The 18,612-nt window shown below is 57.4% G+C and overlaps 2 protein-coding genes across 3 annotated transcripts; both read right to left on the bottom strand.

Annotated features, from left to right (window-relative positions):
* Window positions 1–289: 289 nt before the first annotated feature.
* FOXS1 (forkhead box S1) lies at window positions 290–3,060 on the bottom strand. Its single transcript, XM_030533695.1, has one exon. It carries the CDS (start codon window positions 2,205–2,207, stop codon window positions 630–632), a length of 1,578 nt encoding a protein of 525 aa, XP_030389555.1. The 5' UTR covers window positions 2,208–3,060; the 3' UTR covers window positions 290–629.
* Window positions 3,061–5,947: 2,887 nt separating this feature from the next.
* LOC115635150 (interferon regulatory factor 4-like) lies at window positions 5,948–14,157 on the bottom strand. Of its 2 annotated transcripts, none has more exons than XM_030533468.1 (8): window positions 13,879–14,157; window positions 13,259–13,445; window positions 12,391–12,494; window positions 11,862–11,973; window positions 9,734–9,853; window positions 8,181–8,576; window positions 7,000–7,118; window positions 5,948–6,452 (listed from the first exon to the last, which is right to left on the bottom strand). In XM_030533468.1, exons 1-8 carry the CDS (start codon window positions 14,050–14,052, stop codon window positions 6,312–6,314), a joined length of 1,353 nt encoding a protein of 450 aa, XP_030389328.1. In that variant the 5' UTR covers window positions 14,053–14,157; the 3' UTR covers window positions 5,948–6,311. The 2 variants fall into 2 exon arrangements, with proteins under 2 accessions (XP_030389328.1, XP_030389327.1); XM_030533467.1 differs by having other exon boundaries at window positions 13,259–13,489; window positions 13,879–14,132.
* Window positions 14,158–18,612: the final 4,455 nt, after the last annotated feature.

Below are 18,612 nucleotides of genomic sequence, written 5' to 3'. Positions count from 1 at the left end.
TGCTTACAATACAAACCACGTGGGTTCCTTGAACACTCTGCTTTAGCTGGGTCCCCGCTGCCCACCTGAACACAGGTGCAGAGTGGGTGTGCCATGCTCCCGCAGGGCCGAGTGGAGAACACCCGTGGTGCCAAGAGGTGTAAATGACAAGTCAAGGTGCAGGGCATGGGAGAACCAGCTGACCCCAAGCAGCACCTTCTCCCCCCTGCCCCCCACCTCTTCAGTCCCACCTGCTCTTTGCATGACGCTCCCAGGCCCCCGAGGCAGAGACACCGAGGCGAGACGCAGCTGGGGGATGCGTTTTATTCCACTAGCCAGGACACAGTTCCATTCAGCCCCTGGCTCCCACGCAGGGTTCTAGTTTGGTGGGATAACAGCCATGGCAAAAGGACGCTGGCAGCGGGTGGTACGGTACCCAAAGTGATTTCCCCTCGGAGCCCGGGTCCCTCTTAGCTCCATCAGGCAGTCACCACCGGGCAGGAAGCAGCAGGAGAGAATAACTTACATGGCGAGTCCCTTCCTTGGAGTCAGCTCTCCAAAGGGCATGTGGAAAGGCCAGGGGTGTCCTGGGCACAGCAGTGGGTGGCAAGAGAGGCTGTGAGGGCACAGTCTGGCCTGGGCAGGGCCTGTCACTCAAAGAAGAACATGCCAGGTGTCCGGTAGAGACAGTGCGGGAGTCCCAGCTGGTAACCATTCCCTCCTGGCAGGGAGAACGGGCTCCCAGCCCATGACTCCTTCTGCTCCCCCTGCAGCTGGACGGCGGGTCTGAAGGGGGGCGGCTGGATGGGGGTCACGGGAGCTGCACCTGGTGACGCTGTCAGGAGGTGCTCCAGGGCCGAGTTGCATGCCCTCTCATTCATGCAGAAGCTCAATGCCTGCACCCGGCACTGGTAGTTCCCGCTCAAGCTGTCAGAGCCTGAGCAACCCAAGGAGCTGAAGACGGGCAGTGTCGGCTTGATATAGCCGTCGCCTTCGAAGGAGGGGAAGCAGGCTGGCGAGGGCTGCCGGCTGCAGGGCAGCGAGGGCTTGCTGGGCCCCAGCAGGGCTGGGAACACGGGGGCCACCTGGCTGAATGGCTGGGACAGCCCCATGGTGCACGCTGCAGACTCTTTACCCTGCAGTTCGCTGTCGGGAGGCACGGTCGGGGCTGGCGTGGCTTGAGGCGGTTCCTTGATGTCCCTGGTCAGCTGGGGGTGCTGTTGGGTCACTCGCTCCCCCGGGGCAGTATATGGGGGCTGAGCTATCTGAATGGGGGGCTGAAGCCCCCCAAAGACAGTCTCCTTTAGCCGGGGGAGAGCTTGCCCCTGGGTCTCCGGCAGGTGCCCCTCGAGGCCTGGGTAGCAGGGCTGCTTCTCAAAGAGCTGGGGTTTGGGCTCCGGCCCCTCCAGAGGGTACAGACACGCCTGCCTGGGTTTCTGCAGGTACTTCCTAGGGGTCAGCAGGCTGACCTGGCCTGGCTGCTCTGGGCAATGGACGCTGGGTTCCTTGCTGCCCTGGCCACACTCCTTGGTACCCACTTGGCCCTCCAAGGTCAGCGCCTGTTCCGCTCCTGTCCGTCCCCCGCATGAGCTGAGCATCTGGCTGGCGGGAGCAGGCGAGGGATAGCTGCTCTCTGTCTTGATCCCCTCGGCCAAGAGGGCCAAGGGCTGGGGGTGCTGCCGGGCCCGGTACTTGGGCTGTTTCTTCCGCGCCCCCTCAGCCTCGCCCTCCGGCGCATCCCGCAGGCCGCGCTTCCTGGTGAAGCGGCGCCGGCGGCGCAGGAAGCTGCCGTTCTCGAACATGTTGTAGCAGTCGGGGTCCAGGGTCCAGTAGTTGCCCTTGCCGGGTTTCTTGTCGTCCCGGGGCACCTTGACGAAGCACTCGTTAAGCGAGAGGTTGTGGCGGATGCTGTTCTGCCAGCCCTGCTTGTTGTCCCGGTAGAAGGTGAAGCGGCCCATGATGTACCGGTAGATGCCGCTCAGGGTGATCCTCTTCTCCGGGGTGCTCTGGATGGCCATGGTGATGAGGGCGATGTAGCTGTAGGGGGGTTTGGTGGCCTCACCCATCTGGGAGGGGGCCCCGCTGCCAGCACTCGGCCCGCTGCTCTGGGGTGGCTCTGAGCTGGGGCATGGGGCTAGCACCATCCCCAGGTTGCCGCAGCCTCCTTGGTCGCAGACAGGAGGCAGGATGCGCAGAGAGGAGGCAGGGATGGGATACTCCAATTGCATCCTTCCCGGGCAGGGATCCCTCCCGTCCCGTCTGGAGCAGCTGGCCGCTGCGAACTCCCAGCTCCGACTCCTGTGGAAACCTTGTTCCAACTCAGTTAAAACTCTGCTGCAGCCCAGCCTCCCACCTCTGAAAAAGGCGAAAGGGGGCGGAAAGTCCCTCCTCTTGCCCGGAGCGTTGTGGGGGCCGCCTAGGGTGGAGCGAGGGGCAGAAGGAGCTGATAATCCGTCTCCTGTTCATTCTCAGAAGTTCCTGAGCCAGGCGGCTGAGGAGGAAACACAACCAGGCTGCTGGTCAATCCAGGGCACGCAGCATTGCTGTTCCCAGACAGAGTGGGTGGGAAGCAAGGGGGTGGAAGGGACAGGGAGGGAGGGAGTTGGGAGCTCAGTACCAGGCTTTCTGTCCTTGGGGGAGCCCTGAGGTGAGGCAGCCTTGGTTTTGTGCCCGCGTTCTCGCTGGGGAGCCAGGTCTCTGATCCGCACTCATGCTCCCTCTTTTGAGGGATCTTAGGGCTCTTTCACACCCCTCACCCCATCTTTTTGGGGGGTCTCAGATCTCCTGGGGATCTGCTCACCATTGTTCTCCCCAGCTCTGTGCACTGGCTTTGTTATCGAATGTTTAATGTTCAGTGCCCCTTGCCTGCCCCCCTGCCCCAGCAAGGGAGCCTATGGGAGGGAAGAGAATGGTGTGGGGAGACTTTGGGTTTTTTAGGGGATCCCCAGGGGGAGAAGGAAGGGGTGCAGAGCTGGCAGTCACTGGCTGATTTTTGATCAGCCTGGCCTGTTTTTCTGTGCCCATGTGCCAGTCGGGGGACGTGGCATGCCAGGCTTTTGGTTACACACAGAGGTAACTTGGCAGCTGACCATGTGCACTGCGGCGGGGGGCACACCCAGGTCCAGTGGCTGAGGACCAGCTTGGGGTGGGGCAGACACATTGCCCAGGGGTGGGGCTTCCAGTGGGGCTGAGGGGGGCAGACTTGTGGGCAGCGGGGTCAGGCTTCTGGAGAAGCGCTGGGGGGGTGGGGGACAATCAGGTTGGGTGTGAGGGGGCATGGCCAGTGGCCTGGTTTTCTGCGCCTCGGAGGTGGCAACTGAGAGGCAAGGCAAGGCAGAGTAGGGGGAGGCTGCAGGCAAGGGGGCGGCAGCGTGTCACTGTGCACAGGGCTGCTGGGGTCACTGGCACCCTGGGTAAGGGGGAGCTAGTCTGTCCTGGCAGAATAAACTCCTCTAGGTTCCTGGCTCCCTCTAGTGGAGACTGGGATGTTAATAACAGTAACACTGAGCCCGTCCCTAGGTAGACTTTACAAGTATAATTATCCCCATTTTACCGATGGAGTGGGGAAACTGAGGCACTGGGCACTGCAGTGATTTGCCCAAGGGAACCCAGCAGGCCAGTGGCAGAGCCAGGACTCGATCCTAGACTGGGACTCAGTTGTGCTCAAACCACTAGGCCACACTGCCTCCCAGTCCCTGCTTCTGAGACCTGGCTCCCTCCTGCCTCACTAGCCCAAGTGGCTGCTCTCTGCAGCCAGTCCCCACCTCACTCTGTGCCAGGTACTGTTCCCGGGGCAGGCTGGTTCTCGTGTCCGGTAGCCCATGCCCTGGCTTTGGAGCCCTTTGGGGGAGCTTGCCCACTGCTCAGAGACCCCCTTTGCAGGGAGCGCTGGTGATTTAACAGCAGGGAGTCTGCACCAGGGATGCTCCTGGCTGGCACTGGGCACCCTGGTGCAGTGGAGTTTTCTCTCTCTGTTGTTCACCCAGCTGTTTCCTGAGGTTTATGCATCTCATTTTCCCTGATTTACTCTCCATGGGGTCTCGTCACTGTCCTGTGCTCACCATGAGGCTCTACCCGTGGGGTAGCATCTGGGGCCTCGCACCCTCTGACAGGCTCAGCCCTGCAAGCCCAGCTGCGCCCACCTCTGGGCAGTTCCGTGGAGGGCATCAGGGAAGCCTCTCCCACGCAGTGAATCTCAGGCCAGCTCTTGTGAACACGGACTCCTGACTTTTCCAGCATTTCCCTGCTGTTGGGCCAGGTCCCATCCGGTGCCCAGCTGACCCCATTGCTGTGCGGCTGGAGGAGAAGGGACCGGGAAACGAGTGCAGTGCCTTGTGGGTAGGCTGGAGAACAAGCGGTAGCAGGACGGAGAGGTTGGAAGGAAGGCGTGCGGAGGGCTCGTGCGTGGGACAGCAGGTGACGCGTGGCCGGGTGAGCTGAAGGGAAGGTGAGCGGGAGCCAGGATGGAGAGGGCGGCCAGTGTGCAGGACAGGGAGGAGGGCTGCCCCACAGGCAGCGTGTTGAGACTTGGCCTGGAATGCAACAAGCCCAGTAAGCCGCTGCTCTACCTCCGAGTTGAACAGCAGGGCCAGGGCCAAGGCGCCTTCGCTCCCCTGGGAAAGGACAGGGCAGAGCCAGGCATCTGCAGGCTTCCCCAGGGTTGAAGTTGATGAAAACGGGAGGGGGCACTCTCACTGCAGAGGGGGTGAGTGCTGCTTACCCAAGGCGGGAGGTGGAAGGGGTGCTCCCCTGCGAGCTGCTCCTCACCCCACACCGCCTGCCCCCGCCCCAGAAAGTCTCTCCAAGGCCATGCAGCGGAGGGGTGTGGGCCCTTCTTTGCAAACCTCTGCTTTCATATTCACATGCTGGCTGCTGCAAGCCAACAGGCGTCTGCTGAGGCGAAGCCAAGTGTGCTGCCTATGCTGTACTGGGGCTGGAGCCGGCGTGCCCAGCCTGGCCCACCAAACAGCCCCCTCCCAGCTAGTCCCCACTCTGTGCCCCTCTTGGCCAAGCCAAGAGCAAAACTGAAATACACTGGTGGGGGGAGGGAGAGAGACTGGCTCCTCTGGCGCTGCCCTTGGGCTTGCAGCAGGGGCTCTGACATGCCTGGGGGGAGGAGTCACTGCAGCAGGCTCAGCCAGTAATGATCCTGCACCTGTTTCCAAAGCACTCAGCAAAGGGCATCCAATCAGCCCAGTGATCAGGGAGGCAGTAATAGCCCCTTGTTACATAGGGGGAAACTGAGGCACGGAGCCGGGACATGACACACAGTCACTGCCAGGGCTGGGGTTAGACATCAGGAATTCACGGCTCCCAGGCCCAATCCATGAGCCCACGCCAGCCTCTCACCACAGAGGCTGGGGCCATCCCAGGAGCTGGGCACTGGGGACCTCAGAAAGTTTCTTCAGGCCATGTCCCCAGGTGGGGAGAGCAGCCCTAGGCCACGCCAGCATTGATCCTGGGAGCCTGGCAGAGGCAGGCCAAGGTAGCGCACTCATCTCCCAGCTGGGAGAGCCAGGCCCATGATCGCCTGGGGAATGAGCCCTGGCTTTAACCTCTCCTCAGACCCCGAGCTAAGGCCGCTCCTGCCTGCTCTCCGCTAGATGGCACCTGCGGGCCGCAAAGCCGCTGCGGGGAACTCGCTCTCCCCAGCAGCCGGCGCCCGCAGCAGGGAATTCCAGGGCAGCTGCTCTGGGCTGAATGCACCTGCCCCGTGGGGCTGCTGGGCACTAGATTCAGGTGGCAATGTTTGGAGCTACTGCTCCAGGGTGGGGGAATGGATGTAACTTTTACTGTCTCCGTTTTACTTTATTTTCATCAGCTGCCCTGAACCCACTGCCCTGTCCTGAGCTCTGTGCTCCTGAACCAGTGCTTTCATTCACAGCCATTACGGAAGGGCAGGTTCCCAGGGTCACAGAACTAACCATCACTCTGCTGCAGCCAGAGAAATAAATCACAGCAGCCAGGGTACAAAAATCAACACTTCTTCTGTATCAACGTAACCCGCCATGTCCCAGCTCCCCTGTCGTACTCCAGCAGAGCCACGTCCCAGCTATCCTGCCACGGGTTAGTCTGGGATGAAGTCCCCATGCCTGAGCTGCAGATAAAGCACATGCTCCCCCAGAGAGGGGCTAATGCAAATAGATCTACAGGGCTGATTCCAGGGCTCTAGTCGTTATGTGCAGCAGCATGCTGCTCCTGGGTTACAGGGCCTCCAGAGACAGGGCTAGTGGGGTGTGTGCGGGGAGGGCACCATCTTTTCCATGCTACACAGGCTCGAGGATGGGTGGGGTCGAGGCACCTTGCTGGCTCCATCTTCCTCTACCAGGAGCTCAGGGCTGGCACAGCTGCTTCAGGATCTGGGTGATGTGGCTGGAAGCATCAGTGGCATATGGCTGTGAGGAGTCGCGCTGTGCCAGCGGCCCCATGCGCTGGGCATGAAGGAAGAGTTCTCGCGCAAACACTGGCTCAACCTGCAATGCAAGAGAGTGGCCGGGTCATTGCAGGCAGACAAACTGTGCGTGGGCAGGGCCATGCTCTGCCTTACAGCTCACCCCGGCCACCTCCCTCGCTCTCCGGCACGCACTGGCTGCCTCTTGACAGCACGCACCGACCTGGCAAGCTGACTCTGTGCGCTCCTGCATGCCCAGCACAGGGTGGGCTGGGATCTACGAAGCCTCTGGCTTCCTTTCCTGCAGCAGCATGTGTCATAGCTGCCAGGCGCCCGCTGCTGTGCCCTGCTTTGTGCCAGGGCTCAGGAGCATGATTTACAACCCACAACTCAGGGCAATGGGAGACAGTCGCGGAGAGGAGCTAGTGGTGGCGGGGGGGGGAGACCTGGGAGGGGCGGAGCAAGGGCAGGAGGAGGCGGAGCAAGGGCGGGGCCTCAGGGCGGAGCAGGATAAAACAGAAGTCAGTGTTTGTGCCCCACCCTGGAGTTCACAGGGGCAGCGTGACAGACCCCGGACAAACAGCCGGCCAAGTCCAGCAGAACCCCCTCTGCCCGCCCCTGATACTCACGTGGGCCATGATGAGCTTCTGAAAGTTCTGGCTTGGGGCAGGAGGATACTCCTCTCCGAAGCACAGGCGGATCTGATACTGGGGCGCGGGCTCCCCACGACTCAGGTAGCTCCGTAGTTCTGAAACCCACAAGCATTTCCAGCTGTGACTTGGAGCCAGGGCCGGCGCTACCATTTAGGCGACCTAGGCAATGGCCTAGGGCGCTAGAATTTGGGGGGGTCGCTATTTTGCCGGGGGGATGGCACGTGGGTCCGGTGGACCTACGGCAGTCATGCCGGCGGACGGTCCGCTGCTGGAAAGGCTCCGGTGGAGCTGCTGCAGTCATTTCAGCAGACGGTGCGCTGGTCTAAAGGCGCTGGTGGACCTGCCTTTCCAGCAGCGGACTGTCCACCGGCATTACTGTCGTAGGTCCACCGGGGCCCCGGGGGCCGGCAAAATGGCCGTCCATCTAGGGCGTCAGAAACCCTGGCGCTGCTCCTGCTTGGAGCGCTCTCGAGAGACTGATGCACACACGCCTGGGGGCTGGACAGACCCTGCCCCGGGGGCTGATGGAGACACGACAGTCCAAAGGATCTGCACCGGGGGAGGACCCTGCAGGGTCACTGGATCCTGGGCACGGAGATTTCACTGGGCCATGCACAGGCTCATGGGGAAGGCCTGGATCTCTTGAGGGAGGGAGGGAGGGAGGTAGCAGCAGGGGTGGGACTCATGCCAGTCCCCTCCCTGGGCAGTAGAGCCAGCGAGCTCCTTCCAGCTCCCAAATGGGGGTCTCAGCGGGAAGAAACCCGTGGGTCGTACTGGTTCATCCTGTCCCAAAGCTAACTCCTACTCCTAAAACACAGGCTCTTAGCACTGGAGCCCAAGGAGAATCGCTGCTGGCTGTACAGGGCATATAACACACAGCTGAGCGGCTCTGATTCAAACCAGCACAGGCTAGCAAGGCACAGACATTCCAGTCAGTTCAGTCCCATATTCTGCCCTATTCTGTAACGTACTAGAGCACAAGCGCCTCCCAGGCCCTGGTCACTGAGGCAAAGAGCAAGTGCCCAGTGGGTAGGGCAGGACGAGATGGGCTGTGTGCTCCTCTCCTCCTCATGTCCTTTGCCCAGGTCTCCCAGACTCCCCGAGCATGTCACTGCCATGCCCTTGAGCTACCCCGGGCACGCTGAATCGGCACATACGCTGCAGGAACTGCTGGGTGTCCAGGAGCTTGTAGGTTTTCTCTCTCTCCAACTTGTTGGGTCGGTCGTTGTGCGGCGCCATGGGCCCGTTCCAGTACACCCTGCCCTGGCACTGCCGCTTCATGAAGACGCCTTCGGGGGCCACCCACAGGAGGACGCCCCGGTCCAGGTGGGGAAGAAGCCGTTCCAAGACGCCCGTCACGCCTGCCATCCTGCTGTCGCCGGTCAGCAGGCGGGGGGAGGGGAACTGGATCTGCTCCATGGAGGACGGGCCGTAGAGCCGCTCGTTGTCAGCCGGCACCAGGTGGTAGGTGATACGGCAGCCCTCAGCGGTGCGGGTGGTGAACTCCTTCACCAGCACGTCACGGTAGTAGAGGCGGACGTGCAGCCAGCAATCTGGGCGGGGGCAGGGGAGGGAAGAGGGGAAGCTCTCAGAGACAATGGATGAAAGTGGGGGCTGGTGGGTCGCAGGAACCCGGTATCTGGGTCACTGACGCTCAGTCACAGCCAGGGCACTGAACGGGTCCCTCGGCCACTGATGGCCCTGGGCTCAGCTCCCCGGCTCAGACAGAGCCGAGCCACCTCCCAGGGAACCACCTGGAGGAAGGGAGGTGGCTGGAAGGCAGCCCAGTGCTGCAGGGCGCTAGAGCGCCAGGTAACACCCCCTGCTCCATGCTGCCTCAGCAGCGAACCTCCCCAGCCACTGGAGGGGAGTGGTCACAGCGTGCTGTGCTGCCAGGAGCCAGGCCATGTGCTCAGTGCTGCCCCGAACCACAGTGCAGACTGGGGCCCGGCCCCCACCTGAGCTGGGTGTTGCTCCTGCAGGGAGCTTGCAGCAGTGGAGGGTGCAGCAGGGGACCTGCCGGCCGGCTGCCTAGAGTTAGGCCAGGAGGCGTTGTGGAGGGGAGGAGGGATGTCAGTGCTGGGGCCAGGCGCTCCTGTCATGGGCCTGGTCCAGGAGCTTAGGCACCGTTAGCTGGAACGGCAAGCACCTGGTGCTGTGAGGGGCCCAGCTTGCCCTGGATCAGAACACCCGCCCCCACACGAAGGCAAGCCAGGCAGAGCGGGATTTACACCCTTTCCCAATTCTGGGCTGCTGCAGGGACCATCTGGTAAGTTAGAGCAGCCCCAGGGTTGCGAGCTGCTGCGCACTTGCAGCTCGGTGTGTGTGTTGGGGGAAGGGCAAACCCCTAATTCCCCTATGTGCACACGCTTAACTGAAAACACTGAATGAGCCTCAGAACGGACAGAAAGCCAGGGGTCACCCCTTGATCCCATGGCCATCCAGGGGCCCTGGTCGGTGTGTGCACGTCTCTCCAGCCAGGACTGGGATCCCACTGGCAGAGCCCAGCAGAACCTCAGCACCCAAACTGCAGGAGGGCACTTCAGTTCCCAACGGTCTGGAGACCCCGAGCCCCAGAATCCCAGTAGTGGGTGAAATTCTGGCCTCACTGAAGTCAGTGATTTCAATAGGGCCAGAGTCTCCCCCTCTGCCTCTGTCCCCTGTGCAGCAGAGGGGGAGATCCCAGGCTGGCCCCCTTCCATTCCTCTACCTGAGTTGTTGATGTCTGCAGTGGGGACGTGATTGGAGCTGGGATCACTCGGCTGTGGGCTCTGCAGAAAGCGAGCGTGTGTTGGGCTCCAGCCACAGAAAACCCCTTTCACCTGATACCCTAGGAACAAAACAGAAACTGAGCTTGCAAAGTTATCCACTTTCAGTCAGTCTAATGCCCTCTTTGCCTCAGGAGACAGGGAGAGTGTCTCCTGAGCACAGCACTTGTTATTGGGTGCCCAGGCTTTTCCCAAGGGCAGGGGCAGAGAGCCCATGAGCTGGTGAGTTCCTCTCTGGCAGTCTGTTTGCCCTGCAGGAAAAGTCATATGGGAAGCAGCAGAGCAGGGCTCAGAACGGCCCATGTTCCCACAGATTCGTGGCAAATCTCTTCTCTCTCCCACCCATGCAGCCCCACAGAACAAAGTGTGTCTGGCTGGGAGAGAGTGAGCAGGATTTGTGCCTGGAGTTTAGATGTTCTGTCTATTAGACACCTGGGCAACAAATGCTCTCGCTTGTAGCTCTCTCCCTGTTCTTCCTCTCCCACCCCTGCTATCCTTTCCTCAGCCATGTATGTTCCCAAGATCTACACAGCATGGGGCTGCTCCACCTGACATTTCTGACAGCAGCCAACAGGTTCATTATATGGCACCCACAGGTAGCTGACAAAGACTAACAACAGAAAATATTGTGCCTTTCATCCACACAGCTCAAAGCACTTGCCAAACAGGGCTGGATCGGGGCCCTGAGCACCCCGGCGTGAAGTCCTGTTGCACTCGTTATACGGAGGCATGGAATGAGGCACCTAGAGGTGACTAAGTAACCTGGCCAACATCAAAGAGTGAGTTAGTGGCAGAGCTGGGAACAGAACCCAGTAGTCCTGCCTGTGTTCTCGAGCTCTACTCATTAGACACACTCCCACAGCTGCTCTGAATCGGGAGCCGGAAACCCAGCCAGGCTGACAGCCCTTTGCTCGCTGCTCAGGAAACTCTTAAAAGCCCTTGGAAGTAAAATGATCAAAAGCAGGTTCCCAGGTTCTGACCAACACGCTACCTAATTTATGGTAACTCTGATCTCTTCACTGGAGAGAAGCTGTGTCCTAGGCAGTGTATGTCAATGAACTGTGCCCTGCATACACGGCCGAAATTGTGCACCATAGCCCTGAGCCGGGGCTTTGGCAAAGCACTACCAGCATGTGCTGTAACTCAGTGGTTCTCACCCAGGGGTCGGAAGTGCAGGGCCAGCATGAGGAGGAAGCAAGCAGAGCAATTGCCTGGGGCCTCACAGCGCTGGGGCAGGCCCGTGAAGCTAAGTGACATGCTTCAGCGCCCAGTGGTGGGGCTTCAGACAAGGCTGACAGGTGAAGAACAGGCTGAAGTATCACTGAAATGGAAGTACAGTATTTATATTCCAACTGATTCCTTTTATAATTATATGGTCACAGGGAGAAAGTCAGCACTTTTTCAGTACTAGTGGCTGTGCCCTTTTGTATTTTATGTCTGATCTTGTAAGGAAGTAGTTTTAAGCGAGGTGAAACTTGGGGGTACGCAAGACAAATCAGCCTCCTGAACAGGCTACAGGAGTCTGGAAAGATTGAGAACCACTGCGTAACTAAAACCCAAGTCAGTGCAGGGACCGACCGAGGGCATGTTTCTTTCACAGGCTGCTGACACGAAGCACTGAGTAAAGTGAACTCATTTCGCTTTGAGTTGGGACATTATCTGTTAGGGTAGCTAGCTTCCTGGCTGGAATATAGTTACCAGAGATGGCAGAGCTACCATGATTTCAGATCCGCATCCAAAGTGCAGGGGTATTTGGATCACTGGTTCTGGTCTGTGCCCATGTCTCATAGTGACAGAACTCACTCAATTAAAGGGAACTCTGAAAAAGAGTAGGGGATTCCTGTAACCACTGCGGAACTAGAGGGTATCAGAAACCAGCCCAAACCCTGGGAGAGTTTGAACCCAGACTTTAAGGCTCGGGACCACCCCTGGTCAGAAGCAGTGAGGGGGGTGAACAAAAAATGAGTGAAACTAATCTTAAAAAAATCAAAACTAACATCTTTAGCAACCGCTGTCATGGGTACTGGCAAGGAGATGAGAGGCTGGGAATGGACAAGTCCCCTTCCTTACCCGAGTCTGCTGGATGACTTGGTAAGTGGGAGACCAGAGGGACTGGAGAAGTCTGGGACGTCTCCATCAGATCCTTCTTCCCATCCTCTTTCAAACCCGAGGACACGCTAGCCTGGGAGGAAGAGAACAGAACTCATGAGAACAGGACGAAGGGAGGAGTCAAGCAAAGACCTGGGAACCAGGTGACCTGAGTTCTATTCCAGGCTCTCTGGACAAATCACTTCCCTGCTGTCCGTGCCTCAGTTTCCCATGTGTAAAATGAGGACAGTCCTTGCCTACCTCAAAGCAGGGCTGCAAGGCTCTCAGCTAGATGTTTGTAAAGCTCTTTGAGATCCTTGGATAAAGGGCACTAGACAGATATAAAGTATCATGAAATGAAAGGAGCCAGAGATCTGCATGGGACACTCATAAAATACCAAGACTTGTTATCATACCTGGAACCCACGTTCTCTGTGGGGAAGACAAAAGGAGGAAAGAGAACTGGCCAAGTGAAAAGTCAGTGGAGATGATAACCTCAACCCACTCGCACCTTGTCTGGCTCGCAGTTAACTCCCCTCTCCATGTCCCTGGGGGCTGGGGACTGACTCGCCTGCTGTTCTTCTGGGGGAGGGGACTCCAGGCTGCCTTCCTTCTCTGCAGAGATAACATCAAATCTGTTACTCGCCTGAGAGCAATAGAGCTGTTGTGAGAATACTCGCCCTCCCTGGGATCTCTGCGCAGAAGAACGACTTCATGCCCTTCCTTTCACTGAAAAGTGTGGCTCCACAGTTGCATAAGGAAATCAAACCCAGCACTTCCCCAGCTCCCAGCAACCTCGAATGAACCCTGAAAAGCTGAGGGACGAAGTTTCCTGCAATGTGAACGTATTCTGCTTGCTAAGTGCTTGGCATTGCTGAGCTATGGGCATGCTCCTTGTAACCTGGACATGCTCTATCTTCCCAAAGCCGGCTCCAGGGGATGCTGAGCGGCTGGAAGAGCCCTGCTGTAGAATCAGGACACATTTCCTCTGCCAATGCCCCACCCCGGTGGTAGGGAGGGTTTGCTGCTAGGGGTTATTTCCTTCTGAACATGGCAATGCCCCAGCACGGGCACTGCCCTGCCTAGCTCCCAGGTGGAGCTGGGGATAAGAATGTCCCATTTGGCATTTAACTGCTCCCCTCCCTCAGGCCCAGACCTGGGTGCTCTCTGCAAACGAACGAATGTACCCAGCGCAGACTGGATCCCAGCAAAGGAGGGTGATTGGGATGGGACCAGCCTAGGGAAAAGTGACTCTGGGTTGGGCCCTGTTTGTGAAATAGGAGGGGTGGGAAATGCTTCCTGTAAAGCAACAAGAAACTGTGGCTCCATCTCAAGTTGGAAGAGGCAACCTCCCTACCGAGGTCCCAAGGTCGCCATACCAGGGTCTCTGGCTCCATCTGACAGGACCTGGTACACTTTGTATGGCTCGGAGATGTCCAGCTGGCTTCTTTCGGGGACCTCCTGAAAATCAGTGCTTTTGTTCAAGGCACACCGGAGGCGGGTTTTCCAGGTGGAGGGGTCTGCCTTTGTTCCTTCCTGGTATTTCCCTTTGTAGACAGCCCAGGCCTGCAACGGCAAGGAAACGGGCAAAAGCTGCCCAGCACTTCGCCCTGCAACCACATGAGGTGCCACCCCACCGAGCCTCTTGAAGAACCAGGCAGGTGGCAGCTTAGCAGGTGCCTAGCGCAGCACAGGTGCACGGTGCCAGGAACAGCCCTTGGGGGAAGGGCACAAGCGCCAGTCTGGGGGGCTGCGGGTGGCGCAGACCAGGGGGTGGATGGCAGGAGACTGGTGTGAGGGCTGGGGAGGGGGCAGGGAGCGGGGGCCGGGGGATGGGAGAGGCAGCGAAGGGAGGTGCTGGACTGCAGCTGAGGGTGGGAGCAGGCGCTGGGCGCTGCGATTTATCCCGCCCCCAGAGGCTGGCGGCAGGCTCCGATCTCTTCCCCGGGGACCTTCTCCGCTCGGCTCCTGCCCGCCGCCCCACGTGCCCGCCCGCTACCTTGAAGAGCGCCGCGTCCTGCTGCTGCCGATAGTCCTGCTTGGCGGCGTGTTTCCAGGGGATGCGGAAGATGGTTTTCTCGCGGTTCTCCCAGCGCAGCCCCGGGTACCTGCCGCTGTCGATCTGGGCTATGAGCCATTCCTTGAGCCGCATGTGGTTCCCGGTCTCCGCCATGTGCGCTGCCCTGGCCAGCCGGACCCTTCCTAGCCCCGGCGCCCTGCGCCCCTCCCCGCCGGCGCGCTGCGCACGGGGCTCTCCGCGGGACCCCAAAGCGCCCGGCCCGCCTCTCCCCGCGATCCCCCGGCGGCCCGAGGGCTGCGCTGCGCACGGGGCTCTCCGCGGGACCCCAAAGCGCCCGGCCCGCCTCTCCCCGCGATCCCCCGGCGGCCCGAGGGCTGCGCTGCGCTGCGCTGCGCTGCGCTGCTGGCTCCCCAGGCCCTGCCCTGAGCGCTGGCCGATCCCCGCGGGAGCGGGCCGAGGAGCGCAGCCAGGCGGGCGCGGAGTGAAGCGCTCACGGGGGGCAGGCACAGTCTGTGTCCCCGGAGAAGGTGCTGGAGCAGGCAGGACGAAAGCGAAAGAGCAGCGCAAGGACGTTTTCACTTTCTCTTTCCTGCGGCCGCTGCTTTCAGTTTTGTGTAAGAACTAAGGGACTGGAGCCTCAGGGAGCAGGGGATAAGGGGCTGGACCCCCCTGTCCCCAAGTAATATGGGTCAAGGAGCACCCCACTTTCCCGGGACCATGGAACAGGGACCCCCCATTCGCCAGGGGACTGGGATGGGGATTGTTCTCCCCCAGGTGGCATGGGGCTGGGACTAGCCAGACGGTGAGCCCTGGGTCAGGGCCTAGGTTCTGGTGCCCCACGATGTTAGCTCGGTGCCTACCTGTGTGGATGGGACCAGGGCAGGGCAGGGCTCGCTGACTGCAGCGCCTGCAGGGAAGGTCACAGCCTGTGACACCTCTTGAGGAAGAGCCTGTTCTAACCCCCCCAAAACAGGAGGACTTTTGACACCTTAGAGACTAACACATTTATTTGAGCATAAGCTTTCCTGGTTTACAGCCCACTTCATCGGATGCATGTAGTGGAAAATACAGTAGGAAGATATATAATATACACAGAGGACATGAAACAACGGATGTTACCATACACACTCTAAGGAGAGTGATCAGTTAAGATGAGCTATTACCAGGAGAGGAAAAAACTTTTTGTAGTGAGCAGGAGAGGAAAAAACTTTTTGTAGTGAGCAGGAGAGGAAAAAACTTTTTGTAGTGGTAATCAGAATGGGCCATTTGCAGCAGTTGACAAGAAGTTGTGAGGAACAGCGTGTGTGGGGGTGGTGAATAAACATGGAGAAATAGTTTTACTTTGTTCTAACTCCGTCCACCAGCCCGAGTAGAGCCTGGCAGTGTAGCAATCTCTCCAGGGGTTACGAAAAATTGGTTGCCTGCTAGCTGTGGGTCTTTAAGAACAGGTGGGAGGACACTGCATGGCAACCATATGGAAACCGGGACCCAGACCTGGTTGTTGCCTGGATCCTGGCTTCCCTGTATTTCCCACAACTCCTTGCTGTGGCTGGAAGCCAGAGCTGCTGGGTTATTAACGGGCATCTCCAGCGAACAATCAACGTTTTCATTGTTTCATATTCTATGCAATAAGGAAAATGCAGCTGGATTTGGCCCTGTGTCAGTCACCAGCCGCTTCCTGACCACAGTGCAGTGCTGTAAAGGAATCGTTCAGCCCTGGCATCTTCCAGTTTATCTTGCTCCCCTGGCCTGAGGCTGTAACTGGGGTTTTATAATGGGAAACAATGAAGCAAAATCGATAGATAAAAGGGTGACCTTGTCACTGTCAAGCAAGTTACCAAGAGATGGGTGCATTTGGGGCTATAGCTGGTCATTCGCTGAAATGAATCATAGAGCCATTTCCAGCTAGTAACTGGATACTAATGGAAGGAGTCTCCCGCTGAACCATGGGCATGGACAACTTCCAAAGGTCAGGCCTGTTTGCCCATTACTAATGTGTTGATAATGGAAATATGTCCAGGAGCTGGAAGATGACCAGTGCTGGGCCGGGCCAGCATATGGCATTGGCTGTATCTTCACTGCCGGAAGCAGAGCATTGCACAGCGAGAAAGCCCTGTAGTTTTTAGCTCACTGTAGCTAGTGTGACCCAGCCATGTCCAGGTGAGTTTAATCGCCCCATCCAGCCATCTTCTAAATATTTCACCCAAGGGCAGTCGTGTGGGGCTCTGCTGAAAGCTAAGTCCTGGGGATTGCAAGAGGTTTGCACGGGAAACAGTTTGAGAGCCACAGAACATGTAGATATTATGTTCCAAATTCGCTGGGAATGCAACCGAACACCTGATGAGTGGGAGGCTGAGAGCTGACCCAGTCAACATGGAAACAGGGAGCACCCATGGAGACAGCCTGTATTTACTGCTTTCAGAGTAGTAGCTGTGTTAGTCTGTATCTGCAAAAAGAATAGGAATAGGCACGGTGCCACAAGGACTCCTATTCTTTTTCCTATATTTACTGTCTCAGCAAGATGCAGGCTGGAAGATTTACAAAGACAAATGAACCCCAGGAGAATTCTCACAGGAGGGGGCTACCTGGGCTAAGAGACAATAGCTTGTGATTGTGTAAGAGCACAGAAAATGGCCCGAGTGGTTTCAGCTACAGAGGAGTGACTCTACCCGCTGGGGCTGTCTTATGAAAATTGGTTTCCAGCTTTTGGAACTAGAAAAAAGCTGTGAGGTGAGAAATACCTTGTCAGACAGGAAGGTAATTTGTTATGAAGTAATGGCTACAGATTGCAGTTTATGTTGCTCTTGCCCCGTAACCTCGTGTTTCCAAGTCCTTATTCTTGCTTTCAGTTGAATCTCTGTTTCAAGCTCTGTTAAATAAACTTCAGTTTGGTTTTACTGTAAACCTGTCTAAGAGTTTGCCCTAAGAAGAGTGTTGAACGCAGGTAAAACCAGTGAACTGGGGAGCACTGCTTCCACAGATGGGTGTGCCCAGCGGGGGACCACAAGTGTAATAAAGTGTAACGAACTAACCCAGAGCAGAGCACCTGTGTCCCCAGTAGCCAGTGGCTGGGTGGACTTTGCCCTGGTGGACACGGACAGGGCTTTGTCCCACAGCAGGTGGTAGTAATTTGCCATGGACACCTGGGGCAACTTCCAAAAATGTCACAACTATCAATGTCAAGCCTATCCCCCCACTTGGGATTAATCTCAGCTAGCTGCACTGAGGTTGAAACTACTTTGAGTACGTCTTCACTGCAAGGAAAGGTGTATTCTGAACATGGGTTAGTTAGCGAGTTAGCTAAACTGGGTTAAAATAGCAGTGAAGACACGGCAACTCACCTCTTAACTCAGGTTAGCAGCTCAGGGTGAAACCTGCAGGGGAACCTGCAAACGGCTAACCCCACTTTAAAGCTGAGTTGCTGCCATGTCTTATTCACTGCTGCTTTAAGCTGAGTTCACTGAGCCAAGTTAAAAACACACCTTTTTGCAGTGGAGACAAACCTTCAGTCTTGTCTCCTCTATGGTTTTACCCTGAGAGAACTTGTCACGGAGTCCCCGGGCGATGCTCTGGAACTGCTCCCCACCAAGCCAGTCAGGACTTTGGGAAGCCTCCTCTCCCTTGGAGCAGACTTGTTCAGGGCAAGAAGCTCACACAGCTTCACCTCCCTGGGTCTCTCCTTGGAGCATTCAGCATCCTCTGCCCCTTCGTGCGCTTCCCACAGCGAGTCCACCCCAGCGGGGTCCTGGGGAAGCCACCGGGTTCTGCACCCCCACTTTGCAGTCAGACGTGACTCTCAGCCAGCCAGTAAAACAGAGGTTTATTCGATGACAGGAACAGGGTCTAAAACAGAGCTTGTAGATACAGCAAACCGGACCCCTCGGCTGGGTCCATTCTGGGGGGCAGTGAGCCAGACCCCCAGGTCTGCCCTCCACCTTTGACCCCAGCCAGCTCCAGACTAACAACCCCTCCTCTCTCCTCAGCCCCTTTCCTGGGCCAGGAGGTCACCTGATCCCTTTGTCTCCAACACCTTCAGCTAGCACCTTTGCAGGGGAGGGGCCCAGGCCATCAGTTGCTAGGAGACAGAGGGTCAGGCATTTAGGTGCACTGGCCCTTTGCTCTGCCAGATACTTAAGAACTGCCATGGGGACACTGAGGCACCAATACAGTATTCAGAGAAAACATTAAGAACTTTCCCAGTTCGTCACAGAACTATCCCAAGTTAGCTCTGATATACAAACACACCTCTCTTGGCAGTGAAAACAAAGCTGCTTGGAATCAATGCAGTGACCTCCTGGGAAGGATATGTTCATGCCTTGATTAAACCTAGCCCCCAAAAGGGAAAACGACGTTGTGAAACATTTCTAAGTTGGATCTGGTTTGCAGGGTTGAGAACAGCCTCTCTGTTCTGTGTTTTGTCAACTTGCGTGCCATATTTTTGACCAAAAATTTAACCAATATTTTCATCCATATTTTTGTTAAAATCATTTAAAGAAAATATGGCGACTAAAGCCTGGTTTTTAATAAGAAACGGAGGCTTCTTGTAAATGAAAAACATTAATAACAATTTTGAAAGTGATTTCAGTAAAAATGTTTGGAAAAAAGGGATTTTTCAGCCAAAAACTTTTAATGCAAAATATTTTGGCCAGGCCTAGTCTTAATTTCATGTTCTTCTCCTTGCCCTGCTTTTGCCAGCAAACGCCCCTCATGCTG

This window comes from Gopherus evgoodei, chromosome 14, assembly GCF_007399415.2.
Source record: "Gopherus evgoodei ecotype Sinaloan lineage chromosome 14, rGopEvg1_v1.p, whole genome shotgun sequence".
NCBI lineage: Eukaryota > Metazoa > Chordata > Testudines > Testudinidae > Gopherus > Gopherus evgoodei.
Note: the sequence above shows the minus strand (reverse complement) of the source record. Positions and strands in the feature narration are given on the sequence as shown.